At 37.6% G+C, this 20,280-nt stretch overlaps 2 protein-coding genes across 2 annotated transcripts; one reads left to right on the top strand and one right to left on the bottom strand.

The window, feature by feature from the left end:
• Positions 1-4,106: 4,106 nt before the first annotated feature.
• On the bottom strand, positions 4,107-9,144 carry LOC148234584 (uncharacterized). The gene is made up of 3 exons (XM_088188409.1): positions 7,732-9,144; positions 6,402-7,658; positions 4,107-5,066 (listed from the first exon to the last, which is right to left on the bottom strand). The coding sequence occupies exons 1-3, from the start codon at positions 9,142-9,144 to the stop codon at positions 4,107-4,109; spliced, it is 3,630 nt and encodes a 1,209-aa protein (XP_088044535.1).
• A 1,239-nt stretch (positions 9,145-10,383) lies between these two features.
• On the top strand, positions 10,384-16,756 carry gammaSnap1 (gamma Soluble NSF attachment protein 1). The gene is made up of 6 exons (XM_088187445.1): positions 10,384-10,446; positions 14,654-14,721; positions 14,794-15,104; positions 15,295-15,365; positions 15,994-16,372; positions 16,443-16,756. Exons 1-6 carry the CDS (start codon positions 10,394-10,396, stop codon positions 16,494-16,496), a joined length of 936 nt encoding a protein of 311 aa, XP_088043571.1. The 5' UTR covers positions 10,384-10,393; the 3' UTR covers positions 16,497-16,756.
• Positions 16,757-20,280: the final 3,524 nt, after the last annotated feature.

The raw sequence follows: 20,280 nt of genomic DNA, 5'->3' as shown, positions 1-20,280 counted from the left end.
GAAAAGCAACTTATAAATCATTCACACAAAATGGCTTCGAAACAGAAAAGCTCATCGTAGAAATTGAATCCCGAATTGTTTACAATAATTTTATATTATATGAATATTGATAACGAAAAAAATTGATTGTGAAATTATACTATATTATTTCTTGCTTCTTGATTTAAATTAATTTTATTAACATAATACAGATACATTTATAATTGCATTTGGGAAACAAAAAGCAGTAAGAAGACGGGGGAGGTGTTCCTTAATTTCAACCGGCAAATTAAAATTAGTACTTAAAAATGAATTACAGCGGCGGCTAAAAATACTGATTTTTACAAATCAATTATGGATGATATCGCTTTTTGTCTGTATAATTTTAATACATGAATTTGCTTATCGTAAAAATATGTAATACGTCCTAACTATCCTAATACATTATTGACAGCAAAAACGTGTTTCTACCAGGGCTGTGGAGTCGGAGTTGGAGTCGTGGAGTCGTGGTGTTTTGGCCGGAGTTGGAGTCGGAGTCGGAGTCGTGAAAAATGAGCAACTCCGAACATTTTTTTAAATTATGAAATTTATGAATTTTTAATTGCGTAATAATGAATGTGTATAGCGTATGAATATTAAACGTGTAGAAAAACACCAAAAATACCTGAAAAAATTAAACTTTTTTGAGTCGGAGTCGAAGTCAGAGTCGGAGTCGGAGTGGAGTCGTGTTGTTGGTAAATATCGGATTCGGAGTCGGAGTCGGAGTCGTGTTTTTTTTTAACGACTCCACAGCCCTGGTTTCTACTATGAGTCAAAGGATTAAAAGAAAAGATGAAGTGCCGATCATTTTGAACTCTCGCGGATTGTAAACTTGAAACCATCATAAACCTCATCATTATACATGCAAAATTTGCTCTATTCATATTTGCAGATGCCGAAACGAAATAGGTCATAAATCTTAGATTGTGAAATAATACTTACGGACTGTTATGTATGTCTCTTTTCGATGCACCGTTCTCACTACTTTTAGAGAGAACGGTGAATTGCCGGAGAATTTAGCTTCTAAAAATTTATGTGAGATATATAAATTTATATTTCATATGGGGAAATTAAATATTATATTGAAATTAAAATATTTTTTTCTCTTTAAAATTAATATTGCAATTTCTTCTCGAATGTACTACCCGACCTCGAGTCGCTCGGCTTAGCCGCCTAGCCTAGTTGCCTACGTTTTTGAGCCGGCGACTAGCCGACAGTGCGTATAGACCCTTAGTGCTCATCTCTAAGCAGTACAGAGATGCCCTGCACCGATGGTATTCAGGAACTGGGTGCAGGTGCGCCATCTACGTGTCGTCGTTGAGGTTGAGGGAGAGCTGTGTCGGAGTGGTCGACTGTGAGGGTTTCGTGTGGGTCGAGGCCGGAGGGATACGGTTTTACAGTTGTTATTACTCTCCGAACTTATCCATAGACGCCTTCATTGAATATATATCCTGACTTGCCGAATACATCAAGACTTCGAGGTTGCCAGTTTTATCGCCGGGGGACTTCAACTTCAAGGAACCGGAGTGGGGTTCTCCTACTATTCAACTAAACAACTGTGTCAACAAAAGTATTGGACGTTAGTAAAATGAGAGGCGCAAATCAAAATAATATTTTTATAACGCTTTTAACAATTTTAGCCAATTTAAGAACCATCTGGAAGGCTCAATTTGTTTTTATTTAAGAAAAATCACCTGCACAGTGCCTTTTTTTTGTTAAAGTGATGTACAACGGTTTTTGTGCAATTATTTTTAATATCTATAAATAAACAACTGTGTCGACGAAAGTATTGATCGTTAGTAAAATGAGAGGCGCAAATCAAAATAATATTTTAATAATGCTCTTAACATTTTTAGCCAATTTAAGAACCATCTGGAAGGCTCAATTCGTTTTTCTTTAAAAAAAATCATCTGCACAGTGCTTTTTTTTTGTTAAAGTGATGTACAACGGTTTTCGTGCAATTATTTTTAATATCTATAAATAAACAACTGTGTCGACAAAAGTATTGATCGTTAGTAAAATGAGAGGCGCAAATCAAAATAATATTTTTATAATGCTTTTAACAATTTTAGCCAATTTAAGAACCATCTGGAAGGCTCAATTTGTTTTTCTTTAAAAAAAATCATCTGCACAGTGCTTGTTTTTGTTAAAGTGATGTACAACGGTTTTTGTGCAATTATTTTTAATATCTATAAATAAACAACTGGTTCGACAAAAGTATTGATCGTTAGTAAAATGAGAGGCGCAAATCAAAATAATATTTTTATAATGCTCTTAACAATTTTAGCCAATTTAAGAACCATCTGGAAGGCTCAATTTGTTTTTCTTTAAAAGTTGGAGTTGTACTCTCAGAGACGGCGTCTTAGCTGCGCCTGCACGTGGCCAATCAAGAGAGCGCTTACCCGTTCTAACGGGGATTGGCTCCATATTGGACATGACCTTTGTCAGCGAGTCGATAGGTAGCCGCATAACACGATTGAATGTGCTAGAGAGCACCTACTCGGCTAGCGACCACAACTATATAGAGTTCGAGCTAGCAAACTGAGCCCTGAGGTAAAAACCACCGCTTACAAATCGCGGTTGGGCGGTACGCAAGCTCAACACAGAACGTCTAGACGAGGCGATTGCTGCCAAGAGGAATAAAGTTATTGAATTAGCACGAAGTGGAGCAACAACAGAAGTCACCGTGAAGGCACTTAACGACCTTTTGAGCCACGTTTGCGACGCGTCCGTTCCCCAAAGAAAGGGACCACTGCGAAGGCCCACCTACTGGTGAACCGAAGAAATAGCGGAACTTCGTTGGAAGTGTCTCTCTGCGCGCAGAAGAGCGCAAAAAAAGATGGAGACGAGATACTGAGGGAGGAGTTCAAAAGAGCCCGGAAGGCCCTTAGTATCGAAATTAGCACGAGTAAGTCCCGATGCTGAGGTTAGTTATGCAACACTCCGACGACAGATCCTTGGGGCAGCCCTACATGCTGGGCGACCGTACCTCGAAGAATCGAGCAACATATGGCTATATGTGGCATACCGCCGTTGGACCTCCTCACCCAGGAGAGACAGAGGATCTACAACTGACAGGACAGATATGTCGCCAGAAGGACGACAGTGGCAGCATGGCGGCACAAATGGGATGAGTCCAACAAGGGAAGGTGGAAGCACAGACTCGTCGGTGACCTTACCGCCTGGATGGGAAGGAAACACGGCGAGCTGTCGTACCATCTGACACAAGCGATGACTGGACACGGCTGCTTTGGTCATTACATTAAAAGAATCAGCAAGACAGCGAGCGTTAAGTGTCTCCGTTGCGACACCTCTGAAGACGAAGACGCAGAGCATACCATCTGTTGCGTGTAGGGATACGCGTGCTGGTTAGGTCTTAGGTCAATCCAAAAACACGTGTGCTGGTGTAACAGTTTTATTGAGCTCGGCGTGGTCCGACCGCTTTGTAACGACGATCGGAGCCGACTAACGTCAAAATTGGGTGCTTTCCCGAACGCCGTATGACGGCGTTCGCGAACGTGTGCAAACGGCGAAACGGGCGTCAACATACCCCCCACCATGAAACATTAGTTTCATAATGACGGGCACATCAGCGGGCCTTACAAGTGTTTGTCCTCACATTACAAACTCTGTGAGGACGCGATGTTTGAAATAATACTAACACAGAATTACAATAAACATGACAATAAATAAAATTACAATAAACATGAAGAAAGAAAAGGAATGTTAGTAGTACTGTATAAGGTTGTAAAGATTAATGTTAGTAACACATACACATATACATTGGGATTGTTTGTACTATATTATTACTAAATACTAACTACAAGCTTTCATTCATTTTTTGACAATTATTTAAATGTAAATTAAAACGGACACGAATTATTATAGTTAAAGGTTTGATTGTTAGCTAAATTTTAATTATTTTGGTTTGCTACTTGGTTAAATTATAAACTTGGTTTGCCACATGGCTAAATTATAAATTTGGTTTGCTACATGGCTAAATTATAAATTTAATACATATAGGAAACATGATACACATTTAAATTATTAATAAACAAAACACAAAATATAAAATTGCTTGCACTGCACTAGCCTTTATTTGGCACAGCACACACTTTAGTTATTGGCCTTTTTATAGTGCCATTCTTTGTTTTAATCGTCACTACTCGAATTAGTCCATCAGCCCCTGGGTGAATCGCTTCAATGCGGCCGATCACCCATTGCAATGGTGGTAGGTTGTCCTCCTTGACAACTACCATTTCGCCGATGGCAGGTTTGCAATCCACCGCTCGTACCCAGGTTCTTCTCCCTTGAAGCTCTGCCAAGTACTCGTTAGACCATCTTGTCCAAAACTCCTGCACTAGGTCCTGCATCCGATGGTATAAATTTGTCCCCCTAGAGCTGGAAGTATCCTGTTGAGGAAGAGCTGTTAAGGGGGTGCCGATCAGGAAGTGGCCCGGGGTTAAAGGATTCAGGTCTTGTGGATCACTTGACATTGGAGTCAATGGGCGAGAGTTAAGGCATGCCTCTACTTGGGTAATTAGTGTATAAAGGTTTTCGAATGTGTACATTGATGAGCCGAGTGTGCGACGCAGGTGGTGTTTTACACTCTTTACGGCGGCTTCCCATAGTCCACCCATGTGAGGAGCTCGTGGAGGAATGAACTGCCACTGTACTCCTAGAGAGGCTAGGTGGTCTGTTATTGCAGAACAGTTGGTTTTCTTTTGGATGAAAGATGTCATTTCACGCAACTGTCTATCGGCACCAACAAAGGTGGTCCCATTGTCTGAGAGAATGTTGTGTGGTTTTCCTCGTCGAGAAACGAATCTCTTAAGTGCGTTTATAAAGTCGGCAGTAGTCAGACTACTGACTAGTTCTAAATGTACAGCTTTAGTAGAAAGACACACCATTACACAAATATATGCCTTGGTTACCTTAGCATTGCGATGCATTCCGGTTTTGATATTAACCGGGCCTGCATAGTCTATGCCGGTGTTAGTAAATGGTCTTGAAGGAGTAACCCTAGAAGACGGTAAGTTTCCCATTATCTGTATTAATGGTCGGGGACAACAGCGAAAACACACTAGACACCTGGATAGAATGCTGCAAACTACACGTCGTCCGGCCAGTGGCCAAAATTGTTGACGCATCACTGTTAGGAGTGCTTGAGCTCCCAGATGTAAATGTGTTTCATGCAAATGTCTCACAATCAATGTAGTGAGGTGATGCTTAGGAGGCAAAATCATTGGATGGATTTGGGCTGAAGGTAATTTAGACCTTTGAAGTCGGCCTCCCACCCTTAGCACACCTGCATCAAAAAATGGATTTAAGCTTAGCAGACGGCTTTTTGCATGAAGAGGTTTATTTAAACGCAGAGCTCTTATTTCTGTAGGAAATGTCTGCAGTTGAGCTAAGCCAACTAGTGTTCTCGTAGCTCCGTTCAACTCAGAAACTAACAGTGGTCCGACAGTACGGTTCACTGAGTGTTTACAGTTATATATAAATCGTTTAACGTAGGCGATCGTACGCTGCAATCGCAAAAACTTTGAAAAGCGATTCATTATGTCCCAGTCAGCCCCAACCAATGATGCAAAAACAAATGTATGTTTTACATCGGGGATCTCTTTTGGGAGCACAATTGTTGATACCGGCCATTCACATTTTGATTTCGAAAGCCATTCAGGTCCGTGCCACCATAACCGACAGGAGTGTAATTGAGATGGAGGCACACCACGTGAGATCAGGTCAGCAGGATTGTCCTTTGAAAGGACATGTTTCCAAGAGTAAGCAGCAGACTGAATTTCTGCCACCCGGTTAGCTACAAAGGTTGTCCACCGTGACGGCTGTCCGTTGAGCCAGTGTAGAACCACTGCTGAATCGGACCAACATGTAACTGTGGCTAATTTAAAATTTGTGAGTGACTTGACTGAATCTACCAATTTGGTTAGTAATACTGCTCCACAGAGCTCAAGCCGAGGAATGGAAATTTTAGCCAACGGTGCGACTCGTGACTTTGAACACAATAAATGAGAATCGGCATTACCGACCTCGTCCTTAGACAGAACATACAGACAAGCTCCATATGCAAGTTCAGAGGCGTCGCAAAATGCGTGGAGTTCGAAACTGTGCTGATTTGTCACTACGTGTCTTTGTATTTGAAGACTGTTCAAGGTAGTCAGCTCCTTCGCCTGTGATTTCCAAGCTCGCTGGATGTCAGAGGGTAATTCTGCATCCCAAGCAAGTTGTCTCTGCCATATTTGCTGCATCTGAAGTTTATTTATGACCGTAGCGGGCGCTACTAATCCTAATGGATCATAGACTCTCGAAATTGTTGACAGAAATTGCCTTTTCGTGTATGCTACTGTGGGTTGACCTAGATTTACCTTAAAAGTTAGTATGTCTAGTTGACTATTCCAAACTAAGCCTAGCGTTTTTGACGTATCTTTCACGTCGAAGTGTTGGCTAGTGGAACTAGTTGAATTGTTTCTGAGATCCTTGTGGTTGGATCTCCACTTTTGCAATGGAAAATGTGCTGCTGTTAGAGCAGTAGAGACACCGAGCATTATTCGCTTAGCTTCTGCTAATGTATTAGCTCCGGTTATAAGGTCGTCGACATAAAAATGGGAACTGATAACGGTAGCGATTTCAGGATCGGCTGATTCGAGATCTAGTGCCACCTGGCGTAAACAGCGAGTCGCTAGAAAGGGAGCTGACGAAGTGCCATAAGTGACAGTATTGAGAACATAATGTCTTAACGGTTTAGTTGCATCAGTTCTCCAAACGATTCGTTGCAGGTCAGTGTAGGGCTGACGTACTTTAATTTGTCTGTACATTTTTTCAACATCAGCAGTTATTGCATACCGAAACCCGCGAAAACTCAACAAGATTTGCACTAGTGTGGGTTGGATGGTTGGTCCGATCATTAAAATATCGTTAAGTGAGATTCCCGAAGAGGACTTTGCCGAGCCGTCGAAAACAACTCTGCACTTTGTAGTAGAACTGGCCTCTTTTATCACCGCATGATGCGGCAAGTAATGATAAGTCTTAACGTTATCTTTGCTAGGTGGGAGACACTCGGACATATGTCCTAGCTGAATATATTCCTCAAGGAAATTGACATACGAAGTACACAGATCCTTGTCTTGTTTGAGTCGTCGTTCCATTGTGTGGAAACGGCGTTCAGCGGCTGCCACTGAGCTGCCTAGACATGCAGGAGATTCTTTTAACGGCAATGTCACCGTGAATTGACCTGACTGATCTCTTTCAAAGGTCTCCTGAAAGAGTCTTTCACACTCCCTTTCCTCGTTTGAGAGATGTGCCTTAGGTTGTACTTCCTCAACCTGCCAAAACTTTTGTATCTGACTGTGAATGGCGTTCAGGGAAAGATGACAATTAGTAATGGTCGGTTGGATATCTTTCGGGTACGAAACCGTACCGGTCAACACCCAACCGAAAATGGTGTTTTGAATAATTGCCGGGCTGTCTTTACATAATAGCTGCCGCTCTGCCAGCAGGGACTGCCAAACTATGTTTGCGCCTAGCAGTACGTCGATTTCTCGACTTTTGTACCACAAAGGGTCAGCGAGAGTAATGTTTGTGGGAATCGAAGCGACGTTCGGGGACTGATCGGCATGTGGTAGCTTATCAGCGATGCGATCAAATTAGAAATTGGTCAGCAAAGCAAAATTCCTGATTGCAAGACGACAAACGTGCCTTGACTTGGTAGTCGACTTGCAACTGTTGGGCTTGGAGGCCAGAAATCGTCGCACTCGTGCGCGTTTTTTTTAATTTTAGCCTGGATGCTAGCCTATTTGTCACGTAATTTGATTGTGAGCCCGTATCTAGCAACGCACGGCACGGCACTGCCTTTCCATGCCGGTCCGAAATGTAGACGATTGCCGTTGCCAAAATAACCTCTGCTGACTGATTAAATAGTGAGGTCATTCTAGCTTGCTCGCCGCTTTCTGTTGCAGGTTTAGAATTTGCCTGCGAATAATTATGGTTGTCGCCACGTTGATGCGGATCATGCAGCATAGTATGGTGCCTTGCATTGCAGATCCTACATCGCCCAGTATGGAAACATTTGGCTTTGTTGTGACCTGCCTGTAAGCAGTTGATGCAAACGTTAACTTTTCGCGCCAGTTCCAGTCGTCTTGGGATCGACAATTGTGAGAATTGTCTGCAGAAAGCTAGAGTATGCGGCATTTTGCAGTGCGGACATAAATTGCCGTGTGATCTGTCCTTGGTATTGAGGAAGTTAGTTTTCATAGGTGGCACTGGTCTTACTGCCCGAGAAGATGTGGAGGTGCTACCTCCTAGAGATTGACCTCTTAGGGTGAGGAATTCCATGAGCTGTTTGAGGGTGGGCAAGGCAACATGAGTCTGTTGACTCTCCCATGCTTGTTTGGACAAGTCGTCTAAACGCCGTACTACCAAACTCACCACGATGGCATCCCAAGTGTTTTGGCCTAGATTTTTTAGGGCTAAGATGTTCGCCTCAACAGTGTCTACCAACTCTAACAGCGATTGCTGGGAAGCTACCTGAATTGGTTTCAGGTCTAACAGAGCAACTATGTGCACATTGACAATCAGCCTCACACTGTCGAAACGAGCCAGTACTCTTTCCCACGCCGAATTGTAGTTTTCGGCGCTCAGTTGAAACGCTTCTATCACCCTGGCTGCGCTATCCTTAAGCGCATTTTTTAAGTGATGAAACTTGTGGATGTCACTTAGTTCGTTGTTGTTATGTACAAGCTGACAATAAGTGTCGCGGAAGGCCACCCACTTTGTAAGACTGCCATCAAAACTCGGAATGCTGATTGATGGCAGCGTTAATTTTTGGTTAATTTGCTCCTGTCGCACTTCAGGTTGACGTTTTATGTATACTTTTGCCAAATTAAGGACCTCAAAGTACCTATCTTCAAAGGCCTCGACTTCCTCATCATACCCTTCGGCATCCAGCAACCTAATTTGTTGCTGGACAGCGAGGAATCTGTCCAGCAGTGTACCAAAGCTGCTGAACTTATCTCTGACCCTCTGTTCATTGACAGGATCAGCAGCTAGTAGTTTGCTAAACCTCGTTAGCTCACTTTTGAGGCACGCCCTACTGTTGGTCAACAACTCCATGTTGTCGTTGACCGATGACTATCAATTAAAGTGTGTTTAATGGAGAGGAAGTTAGGTTAGGATGATCGACACTAACCTTTCTCTCCTGCTGGATGCGACTGCTTCCTGGGACTCGGCGTCCTGGTGGTGCTCCAGGTGATTTGACGGCAGCTTCCTGGGGCTAGACGTCCTGGCGCTGAGCTTCGGGGGACCAGATCCTGGACCCGCTAGCTCTTTCCACGAGCGACTCGACGCTCCACTGCGTCACTTCGGGGACCAACTCCTGGACCCGCTGACTCGTCGCTGTGCTGTCCTAACCTGACGGCTGGGTAGCGCTGCTCGGCTCCGCGTCTGTGAGTTCGTCCACGTGGTGGACGACCTCGAGGTTAAGACGATGTTTTCGGATTAGACCTTCGCGACGTGTAGGCGTCGTCTCACGTATCCGGCTAGAAGGACCAAAATGTTGCGTGTAGGGATACGCGTGCTGGTTAGGTCTTAGGTCAATCCAAAAACACGTGTGCTGGTGTAACAGTTTTATTGAGCTCGGCGTGGTCCGACCGCTTTGTAACGACGATCGGAGCCGACTAACGTCAAAATTGGGTGCTTTCCCGAACGCCGTATGACGGCGTTCGCGAACGTGTGCAAACGGCGAAACGGGCGTCAACACCATCATCAAATGCGCAGCGTGGACAACAGAAAGTACAGCGCTAGAAAGAGTCATAGAAAGGCCTGCATCAGCAGACACTATGGCTCAATCCATGCTAGAATGCTGAAAAAACTGAGAGGCATGGACAGACTATGCGTCCGAAGTGCTCAGATTTAAAGAAGACGCTGAAAATAGCCCTAACGGGACAGAATCTCTAAACTGGACGAACCAAAGTATAATATCTGAAATATAGTACCGGTCGTGCAGTAGAGGGCTGGGGAGAGGTTTTAGCTGGTAGGTGCTGTGCCTATGACTCGCCTATGGCTGTGGCTATCCGGCTCCTTAATACACTGGCATTACACATTTACCTGTATAATGTTAGCTACGAGGAGTTGGTATAAATTATAATTATCTAAAAGTAAGTTAAATATTTGAAAGTGAATTATATTATTTATTAACAATAAATAGTAAATTTAAAGTCAAATTTAGAATTTATTCTAATTTAAAACGTAAAATATAAAATAAATATATTTGTCACGGCTCTTGGCCAAACTGGCTGTTATGGCCAAAACCTCCCAGACAGCTTCGGCGTCCGTATTGATTTTGCGGTGGTCAGTCTGCAAGATGTCGGAGAAGGTGAAAGAAGCCCAGGACCATATTCGGCTCGCCGAACGAAGGTGACGATGGCGCTCTGCCATCATTTAAGTTGTTTTGCGCGACATTTATCTATTCGCCGCGGCCAAATCGCTCCCCTTACCCAAAAAAATATATAATAATAATAGCTACAATGGCAATTGCAGCTAACTATTATCATATATAACAATCCCTTCATCGCGATATATCCTAAAACTTGCGTTCGTTTATTTTTTTGTTCTTCATAAAATTCGCCAATACCCACACAAAAAACAGTGATGATGCGACATCATCATTAGCTTTAATCATCTTCGACAAACGTTCCCCCTGACAAATACTGTTGAGTTAGGTACTGTAATACAATTAAATTGCGTCGTAATTGGCGAGTACAAAGACCTACCTATCTAAGTACCTACTGCACAAAGGGTGAATCGGTTCCGTTGTATAAAAATATTCAAGTAGCATGTACATGAATTTATTGTATTCCTCAATTAAATCAAATGACTAAAGAAGGGGCTTGCCAAGTTATTCTAAAAATGTATGTACATTTCATTCACTTAAATATCCCAAGTTTCGTATTTTAATAATAGCATGCTATATTGCCTTTTATATAAGCATATGAAACAATAATGTCGTAAAATCAATAATGGTTATAAATATATTAACTATTTATAGAATCAGATCTAAACATTAGAATGTGTCTTTAATTACTTTATTTTAACCACACAGTAATATTAATTATGGAAAACGACATGTTTCATATTATCAATGATAAATTGACCCCTTGAGCGGTATCATCGTACACGTATGGTGGTCGATCTTATATGTTTATATATATAACTGGAGAAATAATAAATGAAAACATTTATATATTTTTATCTATAGTAAATAATACTAATAAATTAAGAGTAGGAAATAAATAAATATAACAAAAAAAATATATTAATTTTATAAAAAATATTGTGAGCCTCTGAATTGATATAAAAAAAGTTTCACAAAATAATAAATAAAAATATTTAAAATAAATGAACGAATGCATTACATTAAATAAATGCATAGATTGAGAATTGATACAAAAAAATCACAAAAGCTAAAATGTAAAATAAATTAACGAAATTCAATAATAGAAAAGTATTAAAATAAATTCAGAATAATTTTTATTATCAATTTATAAAATACTTTGTTCCATGAAACTAATTGTTGATGCATAACAATAATAAGAAATGAGCATTAAATAAAGGCGTAGATTGAGCAACATTTTATTTTTAGCGTGCATTAGAATATATAAACCACATTACTAGCGTTTCATTAGCGTAGCGAACGACCGAAATTAAGTAGCATGGGGTGTGGTCAATACTTCGATAGTTGAGCACTTCTGTTTTAAAATAATGTTTAATTTGAGTTTATTATAATAAAATTCAGTACAATTTAAATGAACATTATATAAAACAATTTATGTAAATCAAAAAAATATGGCGAGTTTTCTACCGTTACCCTCTGGATTTGCGTCTGCGTTGTGTAATGTTTTGTGCTTCAGTCGAGTTAATTGCTTAAAATAATATTCACAGGGAAATTACATAACAAAGGTCGAGAGCGTTTATTTTGAACACAATAATAATTGTAAGCTATAGAAAACACATTTTCAATAGCTTACAAGCTTTTCGCGAAGAAGCGGGAACAAGAATCCATATTACTGAAGTACTTCTGAGAATAATGGTACAATGAGAACAAAAATTGGTATGAGAGTACTCCTGAAACTCCCAAATACCAATAACAATCTTGAATCCACAAATCATATAATAAGAGATGAATATATATGTAGGGAAAGATTACCACTTTCCCGGTGTTATGTGCCGATGGAAATGGTAGAATCCTTTTCTAAAAAGTACGAAATAATAGTTTTCGAACGAGGTTTTCTTCGACTTAAAAACAGACAAGCGCTCACCAGTGGGCTCGACTAAATAACATATATCTTATTCTCGCCGGAGAATACAATGAAATAAATAAAATCAACCTAGTGGGAGAATCAGACGGTAACTTTGATGAATATATAATAAAGAAAAGTTATTATTATATTATTATAATTAAACCCTTCCTATGGATGATAAAAAATGGAAAGACGGTCAATGTACTTGTCCATTAAGCGTTGCAATAAGATTTAAATTGATTCATCCGCCTCTGTAAATTATGCAAAACAAAAGGGCGAGCGACCATTGGAAGCTAAAAATGCATTGATCGTACAATTGTTCAAGCATGAAATATATTACATACCATATGTTTGTAGAAAACTAACTATATTTTATAAAATGCTTAAGATAAATGCGGATTTTATTATATATATTGCTCATTTAAATTGTATTATATTTTATTATAATGAACTCAAATTAAACATTATTTCAAAACATATGCTCAACCATCAAAGTAATGACCATACCCAATGCTGCTTTACTCCAGTCGTTCTTTATACTAACGAAACGCTAATGCACAGTTTATATATATTTGAATGCACACTACAAATAAAATGTTGCTTAATCTATGTATTTGTTTAATGCTCATTTATTATTATTGTAATGCATATTGTCTTTGTGTGTTTTTCTTCTTACATTTGCAAAAAATGTATAACTTTTTATAAATTAATAATAACATTGATTTACTACTCCTTCCAGATTGTCCGATAAATCTTGACGTTTTTTTCTTACATTTTTACAAAAATGTATAATTGTTTTATAAATCAACGATAATTTCACCATTCTTTTAGTGTTTGTTAAGAGTAGGAATATCAATGATGCTGCTTAGTAACGGGATATTTTTTGTTTCGCCTTCTTCAACCCTAAATCAATAATTGCAGTGAAGATAAAATAATCTCAGTAAAGCTGCATTATGCTTTAAAAGTTTCAACTCGGTCATAATGCAACAATAGCAGTTAAAAACACCAGTAATGCAATGGGCAGGGATGCAATTAAATTTAGAAAGTATCAAATATGGCTCTAAAAATTTTGTTCGGGGTAATTTGCCATTGAATATCTACATAAGGGCGGGTTGTTAGTGAGGATATTAGGACTGCCATCAAAGCGGGTCTGAATTTAACGATACAGACACTAACACAAAAGCTCAATCTGTCACCTACATCAGTTCAAAGACATTTAACTGCTTCTCGGGCGTTCGTACACATATGTGTGCACTAACTCGTATTGAAAAAATAATTAAATTAGGGCGTGCACACACGTGGGCGAAATTTCTAATAACATTATTTTACCAAGTTATGCCGGCGCCGTCGCAGTGGGAACACTCGTTACCGAGCGCTCCCACTGCAACAGCGCCGACACAATTTTATTGCTTTTGACGTGAATTTTTGACTTCTGAGAAGTGATAATTGTTTTTGCGCCCTCCTATTGATCAAAATTCGGTTTAAATATACTTCGACTAATACTCTCATATCTATAGTAATATTGGTAAAGATGGGTATCGTATTTTTAATACATTGTAATATTGAAGTGCAGACTAACTATAGAGCAATATGTGAGATGCGACGTCTGTCTGTACTTTTTCTCCCGCTTATTTTCCCTTAAGGGTTGAGTTGGCTTAGTTTGTTTTGGGTAATTTGTGTAGGTTAGGTTTGGGTTTGAACAGCAAATGGACGTTTCGCAACTGTCAAATTGAGTTTCATAGACATTTTAGAGCAGCATTTCATTTTAATAGTAGAAATATATATCTACTGGTTGAATGTATGTGGGCTCCACTAGTAAAATTTTCAACTTTACTGAAAAATATATATTCACTGTTAAATTTATATATATATCACATGGAAATTAATATTTTACAAAAACGAATATAAAAAACATTAAAGAAGTTATTGCTTCCAAAAATATTATTTTTCGAATCAGATTAACATACAGAGAATAATTGCATAAAAAAGATGCAGAAGATATAATTTAGTGAAAGTATTACACATTTTAATTCTTAGCTAATTTAACCTGCCCCTTTAAAAACTAACAAATTAATAATCATATTTGTCAGCTTTGTGTAAAATTGAGCGTAATATTATATCAGTGTCGAAAATAAATACTTCAATTAATCAAAGTTTTTATTTAAATCATTATTTTATTTACCGCAGTTTTGAAACTTTAAAAAATTGTTTGCCCAGGCGTTTTTGAATTTAAATTGCCATTCAGCTCTAAACTTCATTATGATTATATCTCTTTCTATGTATAAATATATATATATATATATTCAAATGTAAAAATATTTCAGCCTGAAGATTTCCTTATTGAAGTGGAAGCCTGACTATGATAGCGCAGCTGATGAGTACAACAAAGCTGGTTTGTTATTAAACCGCAGCATACATATATTATGTTGATCTCAATGTCGTTCAATGTACTGTTTCGTTTCAGCGACGTGCTATCGCGTCGCCAAGTCCATTGACGATTCCAAGAAGTGTCTGAAGAGGGCGGCGCAATGCTACAAAGAGAATAAGTCCTTGTTCCATGCGGCCAAGTGCCTCGAACAAGCGCTGCTCTTGTGCAAAGATTCCGGGTGCCCGGAAGAGATGCATAAGATGGCTACCGATGCTTGCCGACTGTATCAAGAACACGGATCTCTCGATTCCGGTGCTGCTATCTTAGACAAAGCCGCCAAGATACTCGAGCCTAACAGCCCGAAGCTTGCTTTAGAGCTGTATCAAAAGGCTGCTGATGTTGTTATGGTAATTATATACTTGTATTTACTAAAATACGAGGATGAGTCAAATTACTGCAGGTCTCTAGAATTTTCTTTTGTGCCATATGCCTAATTTGTGTTGCCAATTTATTGAGATTTTATCGCAATTTTTATGTTTTCATTCGACTCACCCTCAGATAAAAATAATCTACAATATTGCCCCATTATGTTTCTAGATTGAAGACGGAAGTCGCCAAGCAGCCGAGTATCTCAGTAAGACTGCTCGCATCATGGTCAAATTGCAAATGTAAGTATATTATAGGGGTCTATGAAAATTTACCGCCGACAATTGATCGCATAAGTAGTTTATAACATACAATTGCTCTGTACCATCTGGAAACAATGAGATGTGTTTGGTCAAATCATAAAAAGTTATTTTCTTAGGTTTCTGTCTTAACTCTTTAATTGAGTAAAGTGAAAATAAGTATTTTTACTTTTTTTTATTTAAATTCGTTTTGCTAATTTTTTTAAATATCCTAATTTTAATTTATTGATAAAACAAATTCAGTGGTTTTCAACATTTTATATTTACGTCTCACTTTTATCAACTTATGATTATTTTTATTTACATCTCACATTTATCATTGTTTTTACTTATTGTATTATATTTAATAAGTGGTTCTCAACGTTTTATTAAATAAAAAATATTATAATAAAATGCTGAGAGCCACTGAATTTACATTATCAATAAATATAATACAATAAATTAAAATTATATTTGAAAAAATAACTTTTTATTTTTTGACCAAACATATCTCATTGCTTCTAGACAGTAATATATGCTAGCAATCAATTGCCGGCGGTAAATTTACCAGACCCCATATTATAGATATAATCGACTCGAGCAGATATGCAACTCAAACGATCGTTTTAAGGTATGACCAAGCTGCTGATGCTCTGCGGCGCGAAATAGGTTGCCAGCAACAATGCGAAGCTTTTCAAGCTATAGGTCGTCTTACCGTAGCTCTAGTGCTCGTTCAGCTGGCTAGGGAGGACTGCGTGGCTGCCGAAAAAGCATTCAAAGAATGGGGTAACTATTGCGAAGCACCGGAAGTGCAAACGGTCGAGACTCTGTTGCAAGCCTTTGACGACGAGGATCCAGAAGCGGCCAAGCAAGCCTTAAACAGCCCGTTCATAAGACATATGGACATAGAATACTCTCAGCTAGCTAGGATCCTGCCACTGCCTCAGGGAATGGTCAATCCGAATGCTCCAACTGAGAAAACGGGCGGCGGAGAGACTAGCGCAGCTCCGGTAAACATATCTATTATTCACTTGTAAATCTATGAACTTATATTTATTTATAAAATGCTATTTTTTTCAGGGAGCTTCTCCGGCTTACGAAGGCGGAAAGGACTCTGAAGACGAACTGTGTTAAATCACGCAATTATATTTGTCATCTAACAACTTCGTTTAGATTTATCATTTCAATGTTTCGCTCAAAAATTAATTCTAAACGAAAAAAAATGATCAACCTTATCCCCATACCTATCATAAAGTCTAAGAGTTGACTTATTTTTTAATCCCCAGATATTCGTTTCATATCTACGAGAGTCAATAACGATGTGTTGAGATCTTGTATGTTTTTTTTATATAATTTTTTTATAATAAAAATCAATAGCATATTGCAATACGCAATTGAATCGTATCATTACTTAATTTTGAATAGAAGTATTAATGGATCGATTAAAATCTTCGTACGAGGTCTCATAAAACATTGAAATAAATAAAATGAGACTCGAGTGCAACTTTTTTATAACGACTCGATAGTTTTCGGATCAATAATTTAACTGTCACGTCCTATACCGCCCAAACTATCAATTGTCGTGAAATTATATATCAACAGTATGTTTTTAATTGTGTGTAAGTTAAGTATCATAATCGCATTTTAAATGTATCGTAAAAAGTCAACGAGTCAATTGGGCGCAGCTCAACAGTTTTAAAACCATAATGAATGCATTGAGTATTTCACAAACTACAATATATAAGCCTACGGTAAAAATGGGTTTCCTTATCACGTCGGAAATACATAAAATAAATATTTCCAATGCAGATTTAAGCAGTTTTTGAAATTACCGTTCCATTTATATTGTTACAGTTGACGTATAGAATAATTTAATAATATGCTTATCAATGTATTGTTTGCAATTTTTATATGCATAAAGAAGAGTGACTACGCCTGAAATCTTCCAAAATCTCCATTCCATTTCTCATAACATAGTAAGCTCTGACTGGCTTATAATTTTTAAGCATTTACAATTTTATGTTGTGTTATAATCATTGTACGACAAGATTCTTTTTAGTAATATTTTAAGAAAATAGGCAACACGGTTTTTTGTTAAGATAATATACATTATAGAACTCATTGAGCACAACAAAGACGATACACTTTCTTCCTAAAATGTTTCTTAACAATATAATAACCGTATAGCGTAAGAAATGTTTATTTTTCAATAAATTTTTATATTTTTAATATTACATACAGGTGAGCACAAACTTTTAGCCGCATCAAATATTTGTTGCGTAAGACCTCTATATATACAGAACGAGTAATGTATTTTTTGTGCGCATCTGTATAATACGTATACTGCTACAAAAATCTTTTTTTGCATAAGATTTATACTATTTGAATAAGATAATAATATTGGATTCTTTGAATATATGTATAATAAAATTATACATATATTTACATTGCTTCTGAAGCAATATACTTATATAATCTTGTAGTCGTAAAAAAATCATCTATTCATATATTTCTCTCTCTAATTACATTAGACTATATCCGACATGAACTCATGCTATTTAACAGCCAGTCAATCTTATAATTGATACTCGTGTAAATTATGTTTGGTATTTAATTGATTGCTGTCATTAATGGTGTAAAATAAATTGATTGAAATAAATTGAATGATGAAATAAATTTCGTCTGCTGCTTTTATATATATATGAACCATTCACCGTCCTGACCTTATCATACTATAAGTTTCAAGATATTGTTACATACATTCACAAATCACAACTGATTCGAATAATCTTTATTTTGCTCTTAACAAACAACTTCATCGACACATTAATTATAATAAATAAGAAAAATGGTGGCCATTTTACAATTACAATACAATGCTACGTCAAACAATGGTTGTTCGATGAGCTGGATCCAGAAGATTACGGCAGCAGATCGCATCAATCGATCAAAGGGGTCGGTATTCTCAAATATACACATTTTAAAAAGATTTCAGAAAATATGAGACAACTTAATATTAAAAATGGTAAGGTCCGTGCCTTAAATTTCGCATTTGTATTGATTTTATTAACTATAACATAACAGCATGTTTTCATTATTGAACAATATACAAAATATGGTCGGAATAGTGTTTTAAGTTCGTCAACTGCGAAGAGATTAATTGAAAAATTCAGAGAGACTGGATCAGTTGGAGATGTTCAAATGTCAATATCGAAGCAATGCGTAAGAGTGTTGGTGAAAATCCCGGAACATCAATTCGACGTCGTGGACAAGAATTGCAAATTTCAAAAAGCTCTTTACAGCGTATACTCACAAAAGATCCGTGTCTCCATGCTTACAAAATTCAATTAACACAACAACTGAAGCCTAATGACCATGCACAGCGAAGAGTTACGTTTAATTGAATTTCGTTCGTTAATTTTGGGACACCTATATAATCAGTGTACTAATTTAATAGACAGAAAGCAATATCGAGGACATTTAAAAATTTGAAGTTTGTAGATAAAACACTTTTATAGCATCTTAACAAAATTATTTTGACGTAATTTCACCTTTATTTTTATAAATTCTTGTATTCTGCCTGGCATCGATAAATACAGATTTTCAATTATTTTAAGATCGATCTTCTCTTTCCACACTTCCATGGTATGTTTTTTCAGCTCAGCTAAATTTTTTGATCGTTTTTTTCTTAATTGCTGTTTTATGATTGCCTATAAATTGGGTTAAGTTCGGGGTTGCTTCCTGGCCATGTTAATGATGTGATCTTTGAATTGTGTAATCTATAGATAGAGGATTGATTTAGTGAAAGTTTGAATGTAAAAAACTATAATTGGATTCACACAACGAGCTCGATGGCATGGCGCAGAATCGTCTTTCAAAATGGTTTAGTAGTATGTTGGGAAAGTTCTTCAAGGGTTGGAATAAAGTCGTTTTATACAAGCAATTTATATATTTTTGTATTCATAGAAATTTACAGAGCCCAATCCATAAGCTGTCATGCACCCCCAGATGAGTGCTTGATGAATCGTATCCAAGCATAATTTTCAGGAATAAAGAAGAAAAAAGTAACTCTTAATAATTAAAATAATAAATGAATTGTCAGCTTCACGGACTAACTAATGCGACCTGCTATTCAGTATGCGCTCCTGCTACAGTGACCTAAAACTCGGGTATTGAACCGGTTCGCGCAGAGGCGGACTATTGGGGCGGCAATTACTCTGCATGTGGGCGCCATTTAAATATATTTAACACGGTATCGATATTTCCACGATTCCTCGAAAAAAAATCGGAGATACTATTTAAACAAAATTTTCTAATTGACATATTTTTAGCTCCTACTGCAATTTATTCTCCTCAAACAAAAACTCTCTTTAGCTATTATAGTTTGTATAGAGATTCGTATCCAAGTATAATTTGCAGGAATTAAAAAAAGAGATTTCCCAATTATTAAAATAATAATTTACTAATAACTAATGCGACCATCTCACTCAGTATATGCGCTCCTGCTGCTGCGTGACTAAAAATAGAATAAATTTATACACAAAATGACTCACAGGTCGAGATCCGCTAAGAAATGTGATACCCTACGCCGCCATGCATCTGTATTGCCAGAGTGCCGTCTAGTTTTTGCCATAATGAATTAATAGTCCGCCACATTTATTTTGTTTTTGAATATATACAATATATTTTATATAAAGTAAGTCATTATTAGAAAATTTTCAATACCTAATATCTACGACTGGCTCGATTTTAATTGATCATCACGATATTCATCAGTGAGATTAGGAAAATCTAGGCGAACCTAATCTAACGATCGATTTGAATTACAATTACATAATAATTACTGTATTATATATTTACATATTATTTTATTTATCATAAAATCAATTTATTCTAAATTATTAGCACATTTTTATTT

The sequence above is a fragment of the Plectrocnemia conspersa genome, unplaced genomic scaffold, assembly GCF_051122295.1.
Source record: "Plectrocnemia conspersa isolate PC_06_02 unplaced genomic scaffold, ASM5112229v1 ptg000006l, whole genome shotgun sequence".
Lineage (NCBI taxonomy): Eukaryota > Metazoa > Arthropoda > Insecta > Trichoptera > Polycentropodidae > Plectrocnemia > Plectrocnemia conspersa.
This window is presented reverse-complemented; position numbering and strand designations above follow the sequence as displayed.